Source organism: Engystomops pustulosus, chromosome 1, assembly GCF_040894005.1.
Source record: "Engystomops pustulosus chromosome 1, aEngPut4.maternal, whole genome shotgun sequence".
Lineage (NCBI taxonomy): Eukaryota > Metazoa > Chordata > Amphibia > Anura > Leptodactylidae > Engystomops > Engystomops pustulosus.
In genome coordinates this window covers 261,941,880-261,964,254 of record NC_092411.1, presented here as the reverse complement: position 1 = coordinate 261,964,254, position 22,375 = coordinate 261,941,880, and the positions used below count along the sequence as shown (strand labels likewise).

At 40.5% G+C, this 22,375-nt stretch overlaps 1 protein-coding gene across 3 annotated transcripts in view; it reads right to left on the bottom strand.

Moving 5' to 3' along the window:
- The window catches only part of PPARGC1A (PPARG coactivator 1 alpha), a 1,046,166-nt gene that overhangs the window by 67,572 nt on the left and 956,219 nt on the right, over nucleotides 1-22,375 (bottom strand). For 2 of the 3 annotated variants that reach the window (XM_072126007.1, XM_072126005.1), the window contains exon 4: nucleotides 18,738-18,917. In XM_072126007.1, the coding sequence (XP_071982108.1) occupies nucleotides 18,738-18,917 (180 nt within the window). Of the gene's footprint in view, nucleotides 1-18,737; nucleotides 18,918-21,543; nucleotides 21,770-22,375 lie in introns of those variants that run through there. The other variant, XM_072126006.1, reaches the window with a different exon arrangement.

The window sequence follows — 22,375 nt, the reverse complement described above, 5'->3', positions numbered from 1 at the left end:
AAGGAAGCAAATTACCCACATCTATCTATCTATCTATCTATCTATCTATCATCTCATATCTATCTATCTATCTATCTATCTATCTATCTATCTATCTATCTATCTATCTATCATCTATCTATCTATCTATCTATCTATCTATCATCTATCTATCTATCTATCTATCTATCTATCTATCCCATATCTATCTATCTATCTCATATCTATCTATCTGTCTATCTATCTATCTATGTATCTATCTATCTATCTCATATCTATCTATCTCATATCTATCTATCTCATATCTATCTATCTCATATCTATCTGTATATCTATCCATCTCATATCTATCTATCTATCTATATCATATCTATCTATCTATCTATCTATCTATCTCATATCTATCTATCTATCTATCTATATCATATCTATCTATCTATCTCATATCTATCTATCTCATATCTATCTATCTCATATCTATCCATCTCATATCTATCTATCTATCTATCTATCTCATATCTATCTATCTATCTATCTATATCATATCTATCTATCTATCTCATATCTATCTATCTCATATCTATCCATCTCATATCTATCTATCTATCTATCTATCTATCTCATATCTATCTATCTATCTATCTATATCATATCTATCTATCTATCTCATATCTATCTATCTCATATCTATCTATCTCATATCTATCCATCTCATATCTATCTATCTATCTATCTATCTCATATCTATCTATCTATCTATCTATCTCATATCTATCTAATATCTATCTATCTTTCTATCCATCTCATATCTATCTATCTATCTATCTATCTATCTATCTATCTATCTATCTATCTACTGTATCTATCTATCTTCTATCTATCTATCCCATATCTATCTACCCCATATCTATTTATCTATCTATCTATATATTTATCTATCTATCATCTATCTATCCATCTCATATCTAACAATCATCTATTTTTGGTTATTATTAGTTTGGTATAGGTTGCACATCATACGACATTGTAGAATTCCAACCTTCCCCCCATGGATGTATCAGGAGGTTCCAGGTCCCAATAGATATCTGGCACATCCTACTTTAGGTCGAGTTCACTGGGTGTATAACTGCATTGTAGCCTGTTTTTGAACCCGATTTAGGCTATAGCTTGTGCATAGACGTGGGACATCTCTACCCCAAGGCAGCCCACTGCATGGCCCGACACCGCCCCCTCCCCATCCACCGGCAAAGAGAGTGGAGTAGTCACAATTCCCGTCACAGACCAAAGCAATTGCGTCTAAATATATTTACCTGTATACCGGTGTACAAACTGTGATAAATAACTGCCCATTGTATCTACACCTTTACCATAACATGACATGCAGCTTCAGACCTCGTACATCATAGCCAGGACTCAACCTAAACTAAGCCAGCTATAAAATGGGGGCCTATCTGCCTCATTCAGTAGTCATGTATCTGGTCATATTTTTAGTTAGTGGGTTCTCCAGACTGTGTCTTAAATTCATGCTTACATTGGCTGTACTACTTTTAAGAGTCAGATCCTGCTTTGTAGGAGGGGACTGTGGCCCTGATGCTGCCCCCATTTTGCTGCCTGAGGCAAAAGGCTCAAGTCACAGGATTCCATGTAGCTCTACTAAAGCAAACAGACAGCACCATAAGAATATATCTGGAAATGTAAAAACCACTGTCTTTATGGAACTGTAAGAACTGCATGGAATGGTCACATCCTGAACTGTTCTGGATGGATCATTGTATTATTTATTTCTATTATGTTATTACGTTTTTTTTTTTAATTATTATTTATTATTCCACAATTATTTAGTAATATTTCCATTGACACAACAGACACATGACAAACATGTCATGTGATAATAAAATCCGGGGATTGCGATCCCAAGTTCTCCATTCGGTCACCGCTGGCAGCTATAAATACACGTACGGTGACATGCTTCAGGCCTTAAGGAGATTCCTGAGACAGAGCGCATGTAGCAGCCTTATCGATTTCAAAGTGCGGCTCTAAAATAAGACTTTGTGTTTGCAACTGCTTTTAGACATCATGGCTGTGTCTGTGACTGAAAAAATCCTGGCGTGTGAACTGATTAAAGGGGTCACCCGCCGCATCCTGCAGAGCATCACCGGCAACAAACCAACACAAAGCCCCTTATCATCTGCTCCGAGGAACGGATCAGCGTCTGCTCTGAGAAGTGAGGGATGTCGCCTGCAGAACCTATCTTCTTTATCTAAGGAATGTTGCCACTTTGTGTAAGAAACGGATCGGCCTGGAATCGCACGTGCGGTTTTTGTGCAGGATTTTATTCCAGGAGTAGGTTCCAAAGGAGGATAGGTAAAAAAAAAAAAAGAAAATTCTACTTTTTCTTTCTGTGTGATCCAATTCTGGATTTGGCTCTAAAAACGGCATCATGAACTAAAAATTTAAGTTCCGGTCCCAGGGTGACCACGGATAAGAGAATTTATGTTTTGTTTTTATTTTTGGCGATATTCAGATGGATAATAAACAAGGGGAAGGCAAAGGTCATATCGAAAAGTTGAAATCTTTCAAAAAGTGGATTGGTTCCACGCAAAGCGATGTCTTGCAGCTAATGGACCAGAACCGCTTGTTTATAGTACTTGAACCCTTTTGAGTTAGAGACACCTAAGGCCATGGACAAACAACTGTGTTCAGTCCATGAAAAGTGGACCGTGCGCTGCCAGGCCGACCACAGTGCCAGGGACAGGATTACATGCTTCATAGTGATATATGAGGCAAAGTACAACTGGCTAAACTGTAATCAGGGAATCCTTGCATCAGATTTCATGACTATGTGGTTGGTTGGTTGGTGAAATCCAGACCATTTTTGGTCCGTTTTTCAAGTGTGCCCCCAGCCTAAAGCTCCTGGGTCCAAGTGTTACTGTTTGTCCTCTACAATCCCTCAATACCATACAGGGTAGTAGATGCATATTAAAGGGGTTGGCCACTTTGCCTCATGTTTTTGTAATGTGTGTGTAAGTGTGGGGGGCTGGATATGAGGTAAATTACCAATATACATCTATTAATAGTTCTGCTCCGCTTTCTTGATAAGTGAAGCCTCCTGTATTTTTCCTGTCCATAAAATGGCCGCAGATGGGGGGGTCATGTGATCTCTATCTGTCCAATTGCCCTGGCAGGACCTTATGATAGTATTCAGTAATGTAAGATCAAGGTCCTGACTGTTCATAGACAGATAAGATCACATGATTTTATGGACAGGAATCTCTGGCTGATGAGGTAAAACACAGGAGGCTTCACTTCACATATCAGGAAAGTGGAGCAGAACTATTAATAGATGTATATTGGTAAATTACTTAATATCCTAACCCCACAATACAAAAACATGAGGCAAAGTGGCCAAACCCTTTAAGGTGGAAAGATATATCATGCTAATATTTTAGGAGCAATGTTCACTCTAGAATCACAGTTTCCATTTCTGTCCTATATCAGGTCACTATGATCATATGATGGACCCAAATGATGACCAATGGACCTCACTGTCTTCTAGAAGTTTCCATCATTCGCTCCATTCAGCAGATATTCCAATCGATGTAGTAATCCCACTGACACACCCTCCAGCCGGCTAACCATCCGAGGACTGGCTGATAACAGGGAATACAAGCCGGTACACTAATATTAAGATGAGGTTCAATGATCCCAAGGGCACAATATCTGATAGAACTTTCTGTAGATATCCAGATATATAAGAGAACTTTTCCCGGATCCAGTGTCAGGTTCTAAGAGTCCGGTGACAGCAGGCCCATTATTTTGCCCGTCACGGCAGACTTTGGCTGCACATTGGGTCCTCCTAGGAAAGTTCTGCAGCTGACTACGGCTGAGCAGATACACATCTGTAAGTTTAATTAAGAACTACGGGGCCAGTGTGTCGTGATGACAGGTGCTGGCAGACCCGAGTGACTCCAGGGCTCATGAGATTTTAATGACTTGAACCTCTACAGGAGGCTAACTCTGTACCATGGAAGCTAATGGAAATACAGAATGGCGATGACAGATACCAGCCAGTCCATCAAGGTTGTCTGTTTACTTCTGGAGGAAGCTGTCTTAAAGGGATACAGTAATCCAAAAACTTTTTTCACTGTGCCTAAAAGAGCAAAAAGATCAGATCATCTGGACCAATAGCTGTGGACCAAATTCTCCTTCAGAAAACAATTTAAAGGAATTACTTATTTTTGTAGGTATTTTTGTTGATGTTTTTTTCAATTGAGCTTTTCCACTGCTTGCAGTTTTCGGTCTGAATATTAAGCATTATAATAGTTGGGTTCTCTTTGCAGCAGTCACTTCATTTACAACACATACAAAAGCCAAACATGATTATGATGGAAGAGAACACAGTCATTGGGGGTCATTTACTAAGGGCCCGATTCGCGTTTTCCCGACGCGTTACCCGAATATTTCCGATTTGCGCCGATTGTACCTGAATTGCCCCGGGATTTTGGCACACGCGATCGGATTGTGGCGCATCGGCGCTGGCATGCACGCGACGGAAATCGGGGGGCGTGGCCGAACGAAAACCCGACGGATTCAGAAAAACCGCCGCATTTAAGACAAAAAATGTGTCGTGAAAATTACACTTACCTTCACCAGGTATAGGCCGGTGAATTTCAGGGCATTCCAGCGCGCCTCCGGGGAACTTCAGCGCAGCAGCGCCACCTGGTGGACGGCGGAGGAACTACCTTAGTGAATCCCGACCGGACCCGAATCCAGCGCAGAGAACGCGCCGCTGGATCGCGAACGGACCGGGTAAGTAAATCTGCCCCATTGTATCCACTACTGACAATGGATGATGTCACACCCTTCCGTATACTGAGGATGCTTAGACAACTCAATACGTCAGCTCCAGTCTATTGCCAACATCACTGCTGTAAAGCAAATACTAAATGCTGTCCGCCCCATCATCATAACCAGAGAATATAAGAAAAATGTACAGTTAGAAAATAAGCAAAAATGCTAAAAAAAATAGGTTATTCTGTGTTTTATAAGAACATAAGAAAATGTTCCCTGATATGTTTTCCCTTTAAGATAGGACCTATAGGTTCACGAGGAAAGTTACATAAAGGCAGTCCCCGGGTTACATACAAGAACTGTAGGTTTGTTCTTAAAGGGGTTTTCCCACAAAAAAACCCCACTGATCAACATGTTAGGCCCTATCCTGTGGGAGCCAGAGCAGGAAAAGTATCTGTTCTTTTTTATATCTTCTCCCGATCCCCTGAGGGTTTTCCATAATAATGGAAAGCCCTTTTAAGGTAGTTTTGGGTGGCTCATTCCAAAAAGTTTCACTGCACTAAACAGCAATAAATCCTTCCAGAAATGCCTATTTAGGGACAATTTTGCATGTATTTGGTAGAAATTGGATAAAATTGGGAGGGTTAGAAGGTGTGACATTGAAATGGAACATTTTTTGGTCTGACTACAGGAGGATGTATACAAGAGAGTTTTTTCCGAATGTCTGTCGGATTTAACGTCCAGAATGAAGAACTGTTCTGACTCCATGTTAGTTCAGTAGTTCTACATTCCGGAAGACACTTTGACCAAATAAACTTACTCATGTACAACCGGCTTCAAGCAGACTCTGAGAGTAATCCCATAAAGGGGTGTAACTGTAGGGAGGACAAGGGTGCAGTAACACCAGGGCCCTAGAGCCCCATAAGTGATGTAGAGATCATAACAAGAGATTGGTGGGCCCGCTACAGATTTTGCTTTAAAAGTGACCATATAGGTGAATTTTTTTAGGATACTTTTTTGTTCACCAGTTATCCTCCTCAGCAAGACAGATGTGCGCGGTGGCCCGTCTGGAATATTGAGTGACCTACATGACGACTGCCTACTCCATTTTTACATACTCCGTCCACTTATCTCAGCCGAGTGTCAGTGTGGCAGCTGACTACGAAGAGGTGTGACACTGCAAAGTACATCATGTACTGTGGGACTTTGCATCGGATTCTAAGAACTTACTTATGTTTTATCACATGTTTTTCTGCCCGCGAGAAAAGCAAAAAATATACATTTTGGAAAACAAGTTAAAGGACAATTGTTATTCTGTGTCGACCGGTCTGTGAAATACACAGAGTACATTAACCCTTGTCCCTAGTAGGTAAACTATTGGCAAGTCCATGGAATGTGTGTATGACTGGTCTCCTAGATTGTAACATCGCTCCTCGTGCCGGGATCATGTGATTACCCATGGCACCCAGCCACATAACCCATCATACAATATGAGCTGTCAGGGTAATTGTCTTATTCTTTCTCATACTAATATGTACATTTTTGTCCGCCTAATCTTTCAGCGTTCACTCGATCAAGGACGCACGGAAAGGTTGTAGTCAATGTCAAAAGTTATTGGTATAAGACAATTAGTAAGAGAAGGAGCCATTTAAAGATTGCAGCGCTCGGACATGGGGAAAGGACAGGAGCACAAGGCCGTCTTTCAGCTTCCTCTGGGCTGAGAGCTTTTACCTGAAATACTTATGGATGAATCAGAGCTACATGTATATTCCCTGAAAAAAAAAAACATTGCTAGTAGCTTTTTCTCTAGTACTGTACAAACAACACTCTATGATGAGCTACAGCTACATCTGTACTACAGTCTACTGCTTCTTTCTGTGCCATAAGGGTCGGCACAGTTAGTCCATTGTCAAAGCTCTATGTTTTCAAGTATGATTTCTGGAAACAAATTTGGTCACTTTATGAATTAACACATTTGGGCTCATTAACTAAGAATGTGGCAAACTGCACTAAAAGTTCTCTGCCCGTGTATAATGCTGGGTGCGCCAGATTAATTAAGATTGTGCGCCATAAATCATGAATCTTCTTTGCACTGGCCCGACAGAGTTCACCAACTTTTTTGTGCCGCACCTTTAACATAGGTCGTGCAACAGACTTTACATGTTAAATCCAGGGCACGGTCTGACTGAGCGCCGGAAGGCCCCCTAATTTGTGTCGCATGGAGGCTAGCACAGCTGAGCCCCAAAACAGTTGCATGCGACACATTTGTGGTGCAGACACTTCTTAAATACCTGTGCAAGCAGTTTGCACCTAAAAGAACTTGCAAAAATGTGCCCCATAGTATTACAAATTTATTGTACTATATGTCTATACCAATAGCAAGTCATCAGAGTGCCGCACAAAGCAACGTATAAAAGTCAAAACTTTCTATAGCAATCAAAGTGAAAGCTGCCAATAGCAACCCATTACAATAAAAGCTTCTCATAGCAACTTCACAAAAAGAAAGCTGTCCATAGCAACGTATCAAACTCAAAACTTCCTATATAACCAAAATGAAAGCCGCCCACAGCCAATAAGTAATGTGAAAACTGGCCATAGCAACCCAATACACTGAAAGATGCCCATAGCAACATAAAAAATTGTAAGCTCCCCATAGTAATGTATTAAAGTCAAAACTTCCTATAGCAACCAAAGTAAAAACTGCTCAGTACAACGTATCAAAGTCAAAACTTCCTATATCAACCAAAGTGAGAGCCGCCCACAGCAAATAATCAGAATGAAAGCTGACCATCGCAACCCATTACAATGAAATCTGCCTATAGCAACATATTAAATTGAACGCTGCCCATAGTAACGTATGCAGGTGAAAGCTGCCCTTAGCAACGCATCAAAACAGCCCAAAGCAACCCATTCATGTAAAATTTGCACTGTGATAGATTGCCATTTGCAGCCAAAATTGACTTTCTTTAAAAAGTTTGGTAATTCTCCCCTAATATACTGTATCTAACTGTATATAAATATATCTCTAATTGGTATCTTCTTGGTATCAGTTTACACACGATGAGACCACTATCCATAGGATTAACCAGAGCAATCTCCAAAACTACTACAGAAGTCACATTGTATATGAAACACGTATGGACGCCATTGAGCGTAGTACAGTAGGCGTTTTTCCCCTCGAAAACCTTTGCCTTGGAAAACTTATTTTTCTGGAATGCAGACTTCAAATAGCTTTCACTAATAATTACAGGACTCACTCCTAGAAACAACACAAATTACAGACTGACAAATGTCTCCTTAGACTTCTTCCTAAACATGATTTTCCACTACAGACTTACCTTCCTGTCAGAATGGATGGATTTATGACACGAGAGGTAACCGGGTCCCATCCAGCAAATACATCTAATATCTTTCATGACAACCAAAGAGATATAGTTTATATGGTGTACACTCCATAGCAACCAATCCGATTTCTATGGTGATCAATCCATAGCACATTAGACTAATGGAAACCTATATGTGCTTGGCTGACATGATTGAGAGCCGGCAGGCTATTTCCTCTGTGTGAATAAATAATGGGCTTTGTCTGATGTTGTCTGTCGCTGGTCTGTATATATAGTCAGTTTACAGCTCACAAACCTTGACGGGATCTCATGTAAGGTCTGGGAAATTTTAGACAAATCCAAGTCTAGCTTCTCTCCTGGTAACTCACATTATAGACATGGAACCAACATAAGTCTATTTCCCAACCCTGGCTTTATGTATAGCAGTGTCTATAGATATGGCCATTGAGGAAGGAAAATTAGGATCACCTAAAACCATTAGCGCTGTAGCGCTGCTCAAAGCATTTCAAATCAGTCCCTGTCCCCATGGGGCTCATACTCTGTATGTTTTGGAGTGTAGGAGGAAACATGAGGACCCGGAGGAAACCCACGCAAACACAGAGAGAACATACAAACTCTTTGCAGATGTTGACCTGGGTGGTATTCGATCCCAGGACCCCAGTGCAGCAAAGCAGAAGTGCTACTCACTCAGCCACCATGCCACCCAAACAAATAACTTAAGCACATTACATGGAAGGTCAGTCCTACAGGGTGTCCCCCGGGCCCATCATAGCGATGAATAGCTGTTAGGGGAGTTAATTTGGCGGATTGGCTGCTCCAGGTTGGGGGGAACACACCCGAATGCAGAACCTCAACTTACAGTTCGGGTCCATTCCTCTCTATTCACTAGTGAAATATATTGTCTTCCCAACTGATAGTTGTCCTACTATGTCCTTAGCCAAGAACCAGAAGATCCTTTGGTCGGCGACGACACCAAAGGACCACGAAGATACAGAAAAAGACAACCAAATTGGATATATCAATGTCTACATAAAAAGGTTAGACATCCAGTTAAATTTTTTCTGGGGGGCCCAAGGATCTCCAGTTCAACACTGTACCGGGCTCCTGGAACAACCCAAGTGTTGCTCTTATTTACTGCTGCAGAACAATATGTTCCTCAATTTTTCGAAAACATGTTCAATTCAATAATCTATCTGAATAAAAATCACAAGAAGTATTATTAGAAGTAGAATTATTAGAGTAGAATTTCGACCGAACTGTGTAGTATTGCTAGGAGAACCAATGATACAAATCATTGCCGTCACATTACAGTATTTTTCCAATACCACTTGCCTATTTTTGAAAACATTATTTTATTCTACCGTACACAATGTAATTTACAACACTATACGTAACTATATCTCCATTCCATATTTTACATTCTGCCATTACAATTTGACAACTTTAGTCGGCATTAGCTTTGTTTGATATTTATCGCGGTACAAATTACAATGCTTTGCGTCTCCTAAACCTGTCGTGTAAAATCTAATAATCTCATAAACGGGAGACTTTGGGACCTTGCTGGGTTTTACCTGCTCACTTTTATAGAGAGTAGAAGGACTAGCAATTTGCGGTATAAATTGTATAAGCAATCACGCTTTGATTTCTGTACCTTCCCGTTCCTTTTGTAATACGGGAAGAGTCTGTGATTTGAAATGGCTTCTGGCACTGGGAAGCGTCATTACAAGAGACAGTTCTGCATTGCACAATGTCCTCGCTGAAGTTGAGACACATGAAACAATTCATACCATTTGAATTTCAATCAAATAGCTATTTGGGCGATATCATCCGAATATACGGGGTTGTGTCGATTCCTTCTTTTTTTCATAAAGTTGAGGAATATGAAAAGAATGTAATAAAGTTCAAGTAGGAGAAGAAAGAGTTACAAATTCAAAACTAAGACTGTGCATCCACCACCATCCACCTTAGAAGAAAGACCCTACAATTTCTAATGCACCAATGCAAAGCATGTTCAATTTAACGTGGCTCTTAAAGGTCCATCTAGTCCGAAGTCCACATAAGCAATGTAATGTTAAGAAATGAGGGGGGAAACCAGCCAGAGGGTCACACAACCCTTCTCGTCTACAAGAGAAGGCAAAGGTTGGAAGAAGACCAACACAATCTTTCCTGTCCCAGAGGATGGCTTACACAATGCCAGCTTCTTAGGCTTTTGTAGAAAACATTTATATTTAGAAGGACAATATAAGCATTGCCCAACAGTTTTTTTTCTCAAGGGACCTGAGATTTGAGCCTACAACTAGCCAAAGACTTGAGGACAATCAGAGGAGAATGCACTTAGACATTCTGGACGCAGCATCGTCCCTAAGAACAAAAGAATTGGGCATGTTGGCTTTCAACATGCTAAAATATTCTTTAGTCATGTGCCGTAGGAAATGCCCTATACATGGTCCCTTAAATGGTCAGATGGTCCTACAAAAATTAGTGGGCAAGGAGCACATTCATCTGATCTTGACAGCCAGCGAGGGTGAACAATTTCTTGAAGTGTTTAGGTCCATTAGGGCCACTCAAGGTGCTAACTGTCTTGTTAATGTGGATTGGAAATGAGAACCTACTTTTACATTGTTCACCCTTTTAAGGTAGCCATTGTCTCACCAAAATCATAGTCCCACCTAACCTCATTTTCCATGAGTGGTGAGCAACATCTGTTAATGAAACCTGGAAGGATTATCTAAATAGAAGGAGAAATTTTCATGTTGCCAAATCAGATATTTTTGGATAAGTCAGAAGGATGATTTATCTTTGTGATATAGACAGAGTATGATGAGCAGGTATAGATTTACTAAAAGTGGGTTACGAGAAGGTCAAGCAGTTAGAACCAACACTGGTTCTATCCACAGGAAATCTGTAAACTTTTTGCCGATATAGACAAATAGTTAGGACAAAAAGTTGAGAGAGATAGACTTGGCACCGAGTAATGTAGATCTGTTTATATACTGCATACTCCTCTACAGCCAATCTCCTATCATGTTTATTCAGTGTGACTATAGATATGATGGTAAACTGTGCACACAATGTCCGCTCTTGTAGAGCTTTTGATAGTATTATTAAACACTAAAGCCTATCGCATACATGAAACACTCCGTTGTTAAGTAACTCGCCAGATAACCTCTCATAACCACTTAACAACTGAAAGGATATGTCTAGTAAGTGTAACAGCCCAAGACAATCTATGATCTTAACCAAGCAGGATTAAGGTGATTTAGGGGGTAACATTGCTAAAACGCTCTTTTTTTGTTGAACCTTCAATAAGTCAACATCTATTGAGTAGGCCTTTGACGCCAAAAAGGTAAAAGATAATTGTATCTAAGACTAAATGCACCTGACTGAGCAAACAATAGGGTCCCTGGATAGCCATTAGCTAGCATGGTCATAATCTCAACTAGTTGTGGTACATTTCCTTCCACATGGCCTACAAAAAACAGTCAAATCCACTTAATTTACTGCTTCCCTCATCATAGGCCTCCGCAGTCCATGCATAAAGGGATTTGGACAATCAATGTGGTCTTTGTAGACCACAAAGGCCAGAAATTGTGTAGACCAAATACAACACTCAGCAATTCCCATCTGTTAGAAGAAGATAAAATGGCTTCTCTTATGTTTCTGATAGGTCATTCTAGTAATTCTCTTAGATCTATAGATTAGATTGATTTTATTGTTACACAAATCAATGCAACAATTTAGTAAGTGAAAAAAATCTAAGATGAGATTTTTACCTCTATGGTAGATTTATACGTGGCAGCCGATGTCGGATTTTAGCTAGTCTTTTGCTGTATATCTAAAGAAAATGTTTACTCAAAAAATTTTTGTGTTCTCAAAAAATAGTTTTACCCATTTAAACATTTTGACTAGTAATAGATTAACAATTATATTGTGATCTCCATGTTTTGTATTGAGTGCAACTCATACCACCTCTATCAAAGCTGTAAAAATAGTGGAACCATATGAGCATAGATGGACTATGGATGGACCATAGACCATGTGGCAATTTTTTCAATGTGCAAATACAATGCCAAAATTCTGGTGGCATTTGATTGTCTACAAGAGCTCTTAAATAGCTAACTGCATAAATTGTCAAGTTTTAAAGGGGTTTTCCCAGATTTTCCCAAAATAGGCAAAATGCGGGGGGGGGGGAGGGCATTACTCAACTCATAAATCACATCACTGGTCTTTTTTGTTCTCCTTGTGATATGTTGTACACTCAAATGACTGCTTCAACTGAATACAGGCCTCACAGGTCTAGTGTTCAGTACAGTCATTGGTGAGTTATTATCATGTACCACTTAACATGAACAGCATCGCTGCAGTAAAGTCAGCATAAGCTGTGAAGACCCACCAGAGCTGTGGAACTGGTTGGATGGATTTTCTACTCTATAAAGCGATAGGGGAGAACTCACTAATCGGTGGTGGGTCTCAGTGGGGGAACCTCATAGATCACAAGAAGGGGGGTCCGTTGTACCCCCGTATCACCCTTAAAGAAAGGAATGGCAAGTTGAACATGCATGCTGCTAATCAAATCACTGTCTGTGGAGCTGACTGTGGTAGCCAAGTATTATGCTTGGCTATCTCCGTCAGTGTGATAGAGATGAACAACAGGGTGCATGTGTGACTAGCTGTTCTGTTTATTCGGGGTACAATGGACCTCTGTTATTGTTATCTGTGAGGGTCCCACTATTGAGACTCCTACCAATCAGCAAGTTAGCACCTATCCTGTAAATGGAGACTAAGACTAAGACAACTAAGACTAAGACTGGACAACCCTTAGAGGTGCTTCTTAGAGGAAGTCATCTTTCATCTTATAAAAGTGCAAATTCACACGTCAATACCTTCATCCTAAGAAACTCTTCACTAGGCTTGAGGCCTAGGAGACATACAGCTCATACCGATTCTCCACTTTCTTGTTTCTAAGTATTCTGTGTCGATAGAGAAGGTTCTACATCTGAAAATGCAGATGCCCATCTCCCCTGAAGGGCAGTTAGAGTGCAGATTCAAACCTCCATACCTTCATCCTAGGAAACTCTTCACTAGGCTTGAGGCCTAGAAGATATGAATCTCATGCCAGTTTTTCCCTACCTCTAGGTGTAGAGAAGGTCACACTACATATTTAGAAATGCAGACCCAATCTTCTGTTAAGGGTAATTGGAGTGCCTTTAAGAAAAAAATAAAAAATATAGCCAGAAAAGTTGAGCATGAGTTTCCCAGGGTGTGATGAAACACAGACCCATGCATGTGCCAGACAAGTATCAACTCTGCACTCTGCCTAATCTGTAATTTGTGGGAATTAAAATTTAATTACATAAAAAAAACTAAGCAATAGAGAAACCTCATACACGCAATGAACTAAACATGAAAGCCTCCTCTAAATATATGTAGCTCTTACATACTATAAAGAACCTGAGGCGCCGACAGTCCCCCACTATGACTTTTCCCCCCTTAAATTCCATCTCCTTGAACACCCAGCCCCGGGCAATGCCTTTGCAGTCAAATTAAAAATGGGAAAAAAAAATAGTAGAAAATTCTATAGAGGTTCAGTTTGACTGAAAACCCATTAACACCGGTCACAAGACTCGCAAATACAACACTAGTCCTCATTTCAAAGGGAGGCCAAGTCATTTTACGCAAGATCTGGTAATTCATTAATCGCTCTTACAATGAATAACCTGCAATAGTAACGAAGCCGACCGATCTGCTGAGGGGCTCGTAATCTAAGTCTACGCAAACTGATAAAGTTACAAAATTCATATCAACGCCGCCGAGCCGCATGCTGGTGACGTCGGTGGAAAGTCATTCATCTTTGCAAATCCGTCTTGTGCCAAGAATGGCAAACTCTTAGCTTATTTTTTTTTTATTCTTCCCCCAGCTGATTCATTCTCTACCCTCGTTCGGAGACGAGGCAGCTGCAATCATATCGGCCTATTTCAATCATCAGTAAAACAATTTGCCTTTTCCCACTAATATACACTATGCATTTCATGAGCTCGGCATTACCGGCGTTCTGTTATGTAAATGGGCTATGCCGGAGTCCCAGCTTCTGTAAAATGCTCCCAGACTGAGCTATAGATATAAAGCAGGGGATTTAGATTGCATTCCTAAGTGAGAATACTTGTGAGTAATGTTGACTCAGCACCCTGCCGGGAGACTGATTACCGGGTGACACCTACTGGTTGACAAAATAACAATGCTACAGGCATTTTTGGGGAAGGCCAAATCTTTCATTGGCTATGGGATACTTTTAACCCTGTCTTAACTGCTATCATCATACAACCAAATGAAATAATTTTTAAAAATGCAAAAATAATGTTTTAATCTATGTTATTTACATATCTATGATCTTATATCATCCAAATCTATTCTACGAAAAAAGAGTCCAATGAAAATGTATAGTGACCTATAAAATTTTGCTTAATATTTTTTAAAAGTACAAAACATTAAATTGCAAAATCGTCAATAAATCAAAACTAATAAACTGTTCTATAATAAAATGTTATCATTCCTAAGTTGGCTGTTTTTGCAAACTATTGCATCCCCCCCCCCCCCCCCCCATGATCTAACAATTCGGGATCAACTCTGCGTTTTGCCTTTCCTTAGTAATTCATCATAGATATTAGAGTGAGCCAAGTGGGTGTGACTAGACAGGGGTGTGTGCTTGCTTAAACTGTCCAATCAGCACTTACGTTATCAGACACACCCTTCACTGGTAGCAGTTCATGAACACTTACTTTTATGAGTGGTTATAACTACTCGCTTATCCTATTAAGGTGCACATAATAGTTAAGAAAGGAATGTGAAAATCATAAAAAAGAGGAGAGAACATAAAGGATTCTGGTATTTGACCCTACAAGACAGAAAACAGTAGCATCTTCCAGTAGGAATTTAATATGGGGTCACTGAGATTTTAGGCCAACATTTTACCATTTTACTTAAAACTTTCAAAGTGTCGGTTTCCTCTCCTGATAGGCTTATTTATTTTTAAAAATCTTAGAGGTTCCATAACAATGTTATCGTTTCGAGGAATCTGATTATACACTGCCCAATCAGAGATGCTGGACACACCCTCTGGCAGGACCTGCTCTTCTTTTGGCATGATATGTCCTTGTTTTTACAGAAAAGGCTTTAAAAATCATGCAAAAGCACCTTATGCATCTGCATAATTTTTAATGTGTTTTTTTGCCAGAGCAAAGGCATTATAAGCTAAAATAAGAGTGGATCTTGCCAGAGGGGGCAAATACCAGCATATAAATGCACTTGGTTTACAATCCTTGATAATGGTGGTAGATTTCCTTTAAAGGGAGTTTTATATATGTGACTTGTCATATAGTCCTTCAACTCCTTGATGTCTATAAGGATGGGAAGAATTGAACCCTTCAGAGTAAGCTCCATAACTTACATTAGAATGTTGCTAATAATTCATAAAAACATCAATGTACCCAGGGTTAAAGTGCTACGCTTGCCATGGGAAAGAAGTGTGACAATTTCTGGTAGCACGTCATCGCTCCATTCACACAGAGCCGATTGTGGCAATCTGGCTTTACACTGAAACCCTCACACAAAAGCCCAAGTCAAGGGTGCTGTGATGCAAAGTTCTGAAAAGCGGGTGCCAGTTCTGGCCTCAGTTTCCCAACAAAGCCGGCCTTTGTCTATTAGTAAATTGGGTGTCCTTGCACAGGAGCAGGCACACGGGTTATCACGGAGACAATATACCTGTTGTCATACCTGCAAGCCTGAGTCTTGTGACTTTATTACTTGTAATGCACTGAGCCGAGGCAGCCTCCCGCACACCCACTGAAACATACTTAATTCCCCAGACTCTGGAAACAACCGGCCTCCTGCTAGCTACAGCTGGAGTCACATAAACCGAGCAGGAAGACGAGGGCCGCTCTCCGACATGTGACTGAACATAATGACAGGGGAAACCTGAGTGGGCAGTGTGCGCACAGGAAAATCATTGGCAGCGTGATGCCAGCCTACTGCTACTTTGTGATATAATTAATCAGTAGAATTGGGATTTCAGGGTTTCTTCTCATGGAGAGACTAAAAAGTTGCTTTACACGTCTGTTACTATTCACATGTAAAGCAATGCCAAGTACAAGAAACGGTGTCATCTTAATCCTTCCAGTCCTTAGTCAGGAGACGTCGTGTTACACGGTAGTCTGTAAGGTATGACCGCTAGGAGCCACGGTGTGCCCTTAAAATATGTGACATCGAATTATTTCACTGTGTTCCAGCCTACATCATTAGAAATATGGCGTTTACTGCGAGGGTTTAGTCAAGTGAAGACAGATATATAAGTGTTTCGAGTTATATACTTAATATGGTAAAAAAAACATATGTATGAGCTCCAATGCCGAACGAGGGGAGGGAGTTCCTAGATTAGCTTTGCAGATCTAGAAGATGGAATGGATCTCGCTGAGGAGATGGGACATTTATAGGCAAAGCTTCATCGGAAAGTAAAGATCTTTATAATGTGTATCTCTGGTGCCATCTATAGTCAGTTACTCTGCAAGCCAATACTCCAATGTGTCTGGTCTACTAATATTCCTAACAAGGTTCTTTTATTGGTCGGATGTTGACTTACTATAGGTTGCATTGATAGTTTTTTTCCCAACTGGAGGACAAATTTTTCTAGGAAATTGCTGAGAAAATTGCTTTACGACCCAGAGTGGTGATGAGACTAAATCAACACTCAACAAATTTTAAGCCAACACTATAAAATACTTATAGCTATTAAACAATCACCATTTTCTACCCTTTTTACCCTTCCATATTTTGGGGAATAGTACTAATTTATCTTGAAGAGACTAAACAAGTGACATCAGCTAAGGGAAATGCTATAAAGTAGCAAAAATAATAAAGGATAAAACAAAAAAACGTTGTCCATAGTGCCATCTATAGGTTGCTACCTTGCAGGTCAATACCCTAACATAGGTGGCAGTAGTGAGCAGTTCTTGCTCTTACAAAGAGTTACAAAAAGTTACGAAGAGTTATGAAGAGTTATGAAGAGTTACAAAGAGTTATGAAGAGTTACAAAGAGTTATGAAGAGTAACAAAGCTTAAAAACTAATTTAGTCAGATGTTAAGCTCAACTTTTTTTGAATTTGTTAAATTAGGAATTTATTATTAAAGCATATACACTTGGCTATTCTATCTCTGAGAAGTGATATAACTTATGAAGAAGCTCGAACACCATTGGGCTACTAAATCTTGTGTCATCTCATAGTGCTGACATCACATAGCATCCCACTTTGCCGTTTCTTCAAGGTAGGATCCTACTTGGGCTGGGTCTATAGTAGTCTATCAGGGACATAAGAGTTAAATGAAGACATGTTGTCCATTTCAATTAAGGCTTTTCCATCAACTAACTGCTGTAACATAATAGGGCACGTGGCCCAGGCCACTCTCCTCTTGTGTACTTGGGTTTTTTCATGCCGGTGTAATGTTACACTCACAAAGGAAGCACTGGTGAAGTTCAAGGACAACAATTGATGCAGCTGTCTTTTAAGGCATTCCACTTTAGACATGAAAGTAGTCCTTATTTGTCACTGTCTCTGAAGAGGATCCTTTTCCCTCATCTTGTGAACTAGAGGCATAAATCAATAAAGGCAATTTCTGGCAGTAGTCTATATAACATGGGGGTTTATAATAAGGTGACTTTTCTCAACCAAACGCAAGCACTTTTGAATGAGTCTGTAAAGGCGGCCATTTTGTCGGAGAGATCATCCAACATTTCATTGAACCTGTTAAGTATACGCTGATGACATCATCAAGTCTATACATTCTCATGCTCTGATAGGCTACGCTGGGGTGCTGCCTACAAAATGGCTTCCCACAATAAAAACTAGATTTATATTAGGAACAGAAAAATATGATAATCGATTTTATGTGGTCAGGCAATAAAAACTTTCCTAGCCATCAACAGAAGCAAATAAAGATATTAGGCACTGGGACTGACTATTTGGCTCCTGGACTGTCTACTTAATTCCGGTAGCAGAATGGAGGTAAATGATATTGTGCGAGTAAATGTATTACCTGCTAATCCATAATAATGAGGGCAGGACAGGAATAAGTTGTATTTGATATGTCTATATAGAGGTGTTCCTCATATTAATGATGCATCGTGCACCACTCCAGTTACCCACATGGCACTGGGCCAATATAATGTGTATAAGTGCTTACGGGTGCCACTCCAAACCTGTTACAAGACCTAAATCTCTGATTTCATTCAAAACTTTTGGTCGCAGATTCTACTCAAGTCAAATATTCAGCATATTTGTAGAATCCTACGTTTAATTTCCTTAGTCTTACGAGGCCTACCCAAAGAAACCTAGCAGCCAGAGGGAACATAGCTTTATTTATAACCTCCAAGCTTCTGGTCAACAAAGCACCTTCTTTCAGCAAAAGCAAAGATGCATTTGTCAAAAATTTCCCAATAGTTTTCGGATATATCATAGTTACTTTTCAAATATTGCAAAACTCTGCACATGTTTGTCTCTGAATCTGAAGGCATATAGGTTAAACGACAGTCATCCAAAAACACAGGATGGTAAACAGCGCAGGTCGGTACCATACCTCAAATATGTTCGATGACTCGTTGCTGTATTGATTGGAAATGTTTTCAGATTGGTCACTGTACCACTTTAATCCACCCAAAAAGCTGTCTGCATCCAAATCATTTACATCAAGTTCAGAAAGATCCAGCTCCGGGAGATCGGGGCAAAGGGGCTGGTCTTCACCAACCAAAGCAGCGCACTGCAAGAAAAAAAAATGCAAAATCATCACGTGAAATTCTTTCTTAACACCATCTGTGTAACCAGAAGACATATGATCAGCACTGGTATCATGAGATCAACTATTTTTTGCTGGGTGGCCATCAAGGTTACACTAGGCTTCAAAAGTTTGGAAGCCTTCCAGATTGAGCAATCTTTCAACCATACCTGTGGCCATCAAAATGTCTCTTCAGGATATGGCCAGTTGCCACATTGCATGAAACCTCTCGCTGAAGGGTCAGCAGGGGCACAGTTGTGCTATATTTTAATTTCGCTCAATGACTATTTCATAGAAGGACTTTTCCTGAAAGTACATGGTGTAACTAGATGGACTATTTGATTTTATTATGTCTTCGGCTGCAAAAAAAAATTGACTTGGCCGAAACTTTTAGGTTGAAAACTTTTTGGAGCTGATAAAATCTGATCAATGGATGGTCAATGAATGAGTACTTAGCACTATTAAAGACATATTCACTAGATAGCATGTGAATTGGAGAAAAACAAGCAATGTGTGGCCTGTTACTAAGTCATATCTGACCTTTTAGTAGGTTCCAGGCTTCACACGAATAACTGTCCTCTCCTGTCACCATCACATTCCTGCCACTTTCTCACACATCTCTAACAGGTGCTTATCAATTCTTTACGCCATCCACATCCTATCTCCTCTAGGCCTACATGTCAAAGCTACAAACTAAAGATTATTTATAAGGTTAGACCTAAAAATGACCACCATGAGTCATGGAGGACCGTGGGATCCTACAATATTATACATACTGTATCTGGCTGTAGAGCATCAGATGCAGCAGAAGCTTGGGTGACAGGTGTCATCTGCCATCTTAAAGATACGGAATGGGGGTTTGTTTAGTATAATATGGGATGTTTTTTGGGGGTTTTTTTGTTATAAGGCACGGTAGTCAGCGGAAGGCAGAGCGGTTAGGGATGGAAACTTGTTGCGATGTGTCCTGTAAGGAAGGCTCTATCAATCTCCACCATCTCCTCGTCACATCGTCCTCATTAAAATGTGAAACATCTGGGACTTGAGCTACGTGGGCCTTTATTAATATGAGCATCGGTCTGTCCTGTTCTGGGAGCAGCAGACAGATTGTATTTTCCAGCATTTTATTTTTTCATTTTAATCAGCTTTTTTTTTTTTTTTTTGCAGTTTACCAAGCTCCACAAATTAGCTTCATGTTAAAAAAAAAAAAAAACCACCGTGTGCAACGGGGGATGTATGAACCCAGCAGCAAATTATGACTCAGGCAGGACCAAGAGTTAATCCATTTATGCATACAATAATAAGATATTCCAGCCCAAACCATGGCGATCATCAGATCAATAACTGTTGATATGTTACTTTGCAATCATTGGGGTTTTTTTTTACGAAAATAAATCTTGGGTATTTCCATGCTAGCTGCTCCTCAATCAGCTCCTAGGCAGCATCAGGAATAATGCATGATGGAAAAATGAGGATACAGCAGCTGAGACCCATGCGAGCAGCTCAAGCAAGCAAGACACAGGACTCTGTGGCTACTCAAAAACAATTAGGACTCGCTCACTTACAGTTCTGTCTGCTGTATTAGAAAAATTAATTAATATTAATCATTTCCCCCCAAAAATGAATAGACATCTACATAGATACCTGCACACAAATAAATACATAATCTCATCTCTAAATATTTACAATTCTTATTCTTTATTTGGATACAAAGTCTCCCCCCCCTAGCCCTAGAAACAATGTTTCCAATTGTAGAATGCAAAACATGCAGAACTGTATCTTCCCCATCATCACACTCCAGGGACTAGTCCAGAACTGCTTGCTTTTTAATCCCCCCCTACCACCCCTCTATATGAATTGTAGCCAGCAGAAGCTGTACAATTGATGTATGGCCACCTATTTTTACACATGCAGCAACATCTTTTTTTTGCACAGCACCATCCCATACACTTGCTATTCTCTCGTAGGAAGCACAAAAATGGAAATAAACAGCCCATCATCATCATCAGCTTCATGCAGGATAGTGATAAATGGAGCGGCACAGGTAGCAATATGAATAATATCAGTCAAAAAAAAGAAGCCTGATGGGAAGAAGAAATAAGTAAGATCCATAGGATAATCCATACATCTCCCCCCAATGGCATAGCAGAAGGCAAGTAATGCAGGCAGCAATAAGTGAGATTATTGGAAGTTAATTGATATATAAATAGCCATGGCTAGCTTCCAAGCAGGCCACTGGAAAGACTTCAGACACTGATTCATATCAATATCTCTGAGCATACATATTGCATGTGACTGGAGAGAAGGGAGAGAGAGCCAAAGACACATGCAAATAGTTTCCAACTGCAAGAGGCACTGATGACAGCAGCTAATCTCTGGCTCTAGCATCATACAAGTAAAAAGCCTTAAAATAGCCTCCAGATAATGTGAAGACTAGTTCCTCCACATACACATAGTGCAGGAGCTGAGATCTATCCGGCTATTCCACAATGTAAAAGCAGGAAAAGAATAATCATAAAAAAGCACAAAAAATTTGTAAAAAAAAAATGCATGCAAAATGCAAAATGCAGAAGGTATAAGTGGGGATCTGGGGGGGATTGGGGTGCAGGCTCACCTCTATGTCACTCCATACAGAGTCCTGGTTGCACATGTCCCACGCCATTCAGTCCCTGAATGACGGCAGTAAAGCTTTGGAAGTACAATCCACAGGCACAACACACACAGAGCTGACACTCATGCAGGCAACTAGCCCCTTACTGAGGCTCAGCTCAAGGCACCTGTCTTACTACTGTTCCCAGTCACATGACCAAGCTATTAAAGGAGGCTGGTCTGCCACTCTGCCTGCCCTGCTGCCTGCCTGCCTGCTGCCACAGCTCTGTGATGTCACAGCAAGGCAGACCCAGCTCCTGTCACCAGCAAGCTTAACCTCTTCCTGCCTGCATTGCACTAGGCACCACAGTGCCAACACACAGGCTGGCAGTGCCCTGCAATGAGGGGATTTCACCCATCTGCAGGAGAATGCACACGCAGATGGGAGGCAGAGTCTGTGCGTAATGGCTGGAGCTGCTGCAGAACACTGAACAGGGATAATAACAGGGCTTCATCCATGATAATTCTCATCCCAGATCTGCTGCTGGTCACACACTGGCAGATCTGATCTGGTAAATGGGTGATCCAGAGATGGAGCTTCTGCAGAACCATGAACTTCATCTATTCTGCCAGATCTGCTCCTGGTCACACACTGGAAGATCTGATCTGGTGAATGGGTGATCTAAGGCTGGAGCTTGTGAAGAACCCTGAACTTCATCTATGATAATCCTTCTTCCAGATCTGCTGCTGGTCATACACTGGCAGATCTGATCTGGTAAATCGGTTATCTAGGGTTGGCGCTTCTGCAGAACCCTGAACATAAATTTATCTATGATAATGCTCATCCCAGATCTGCT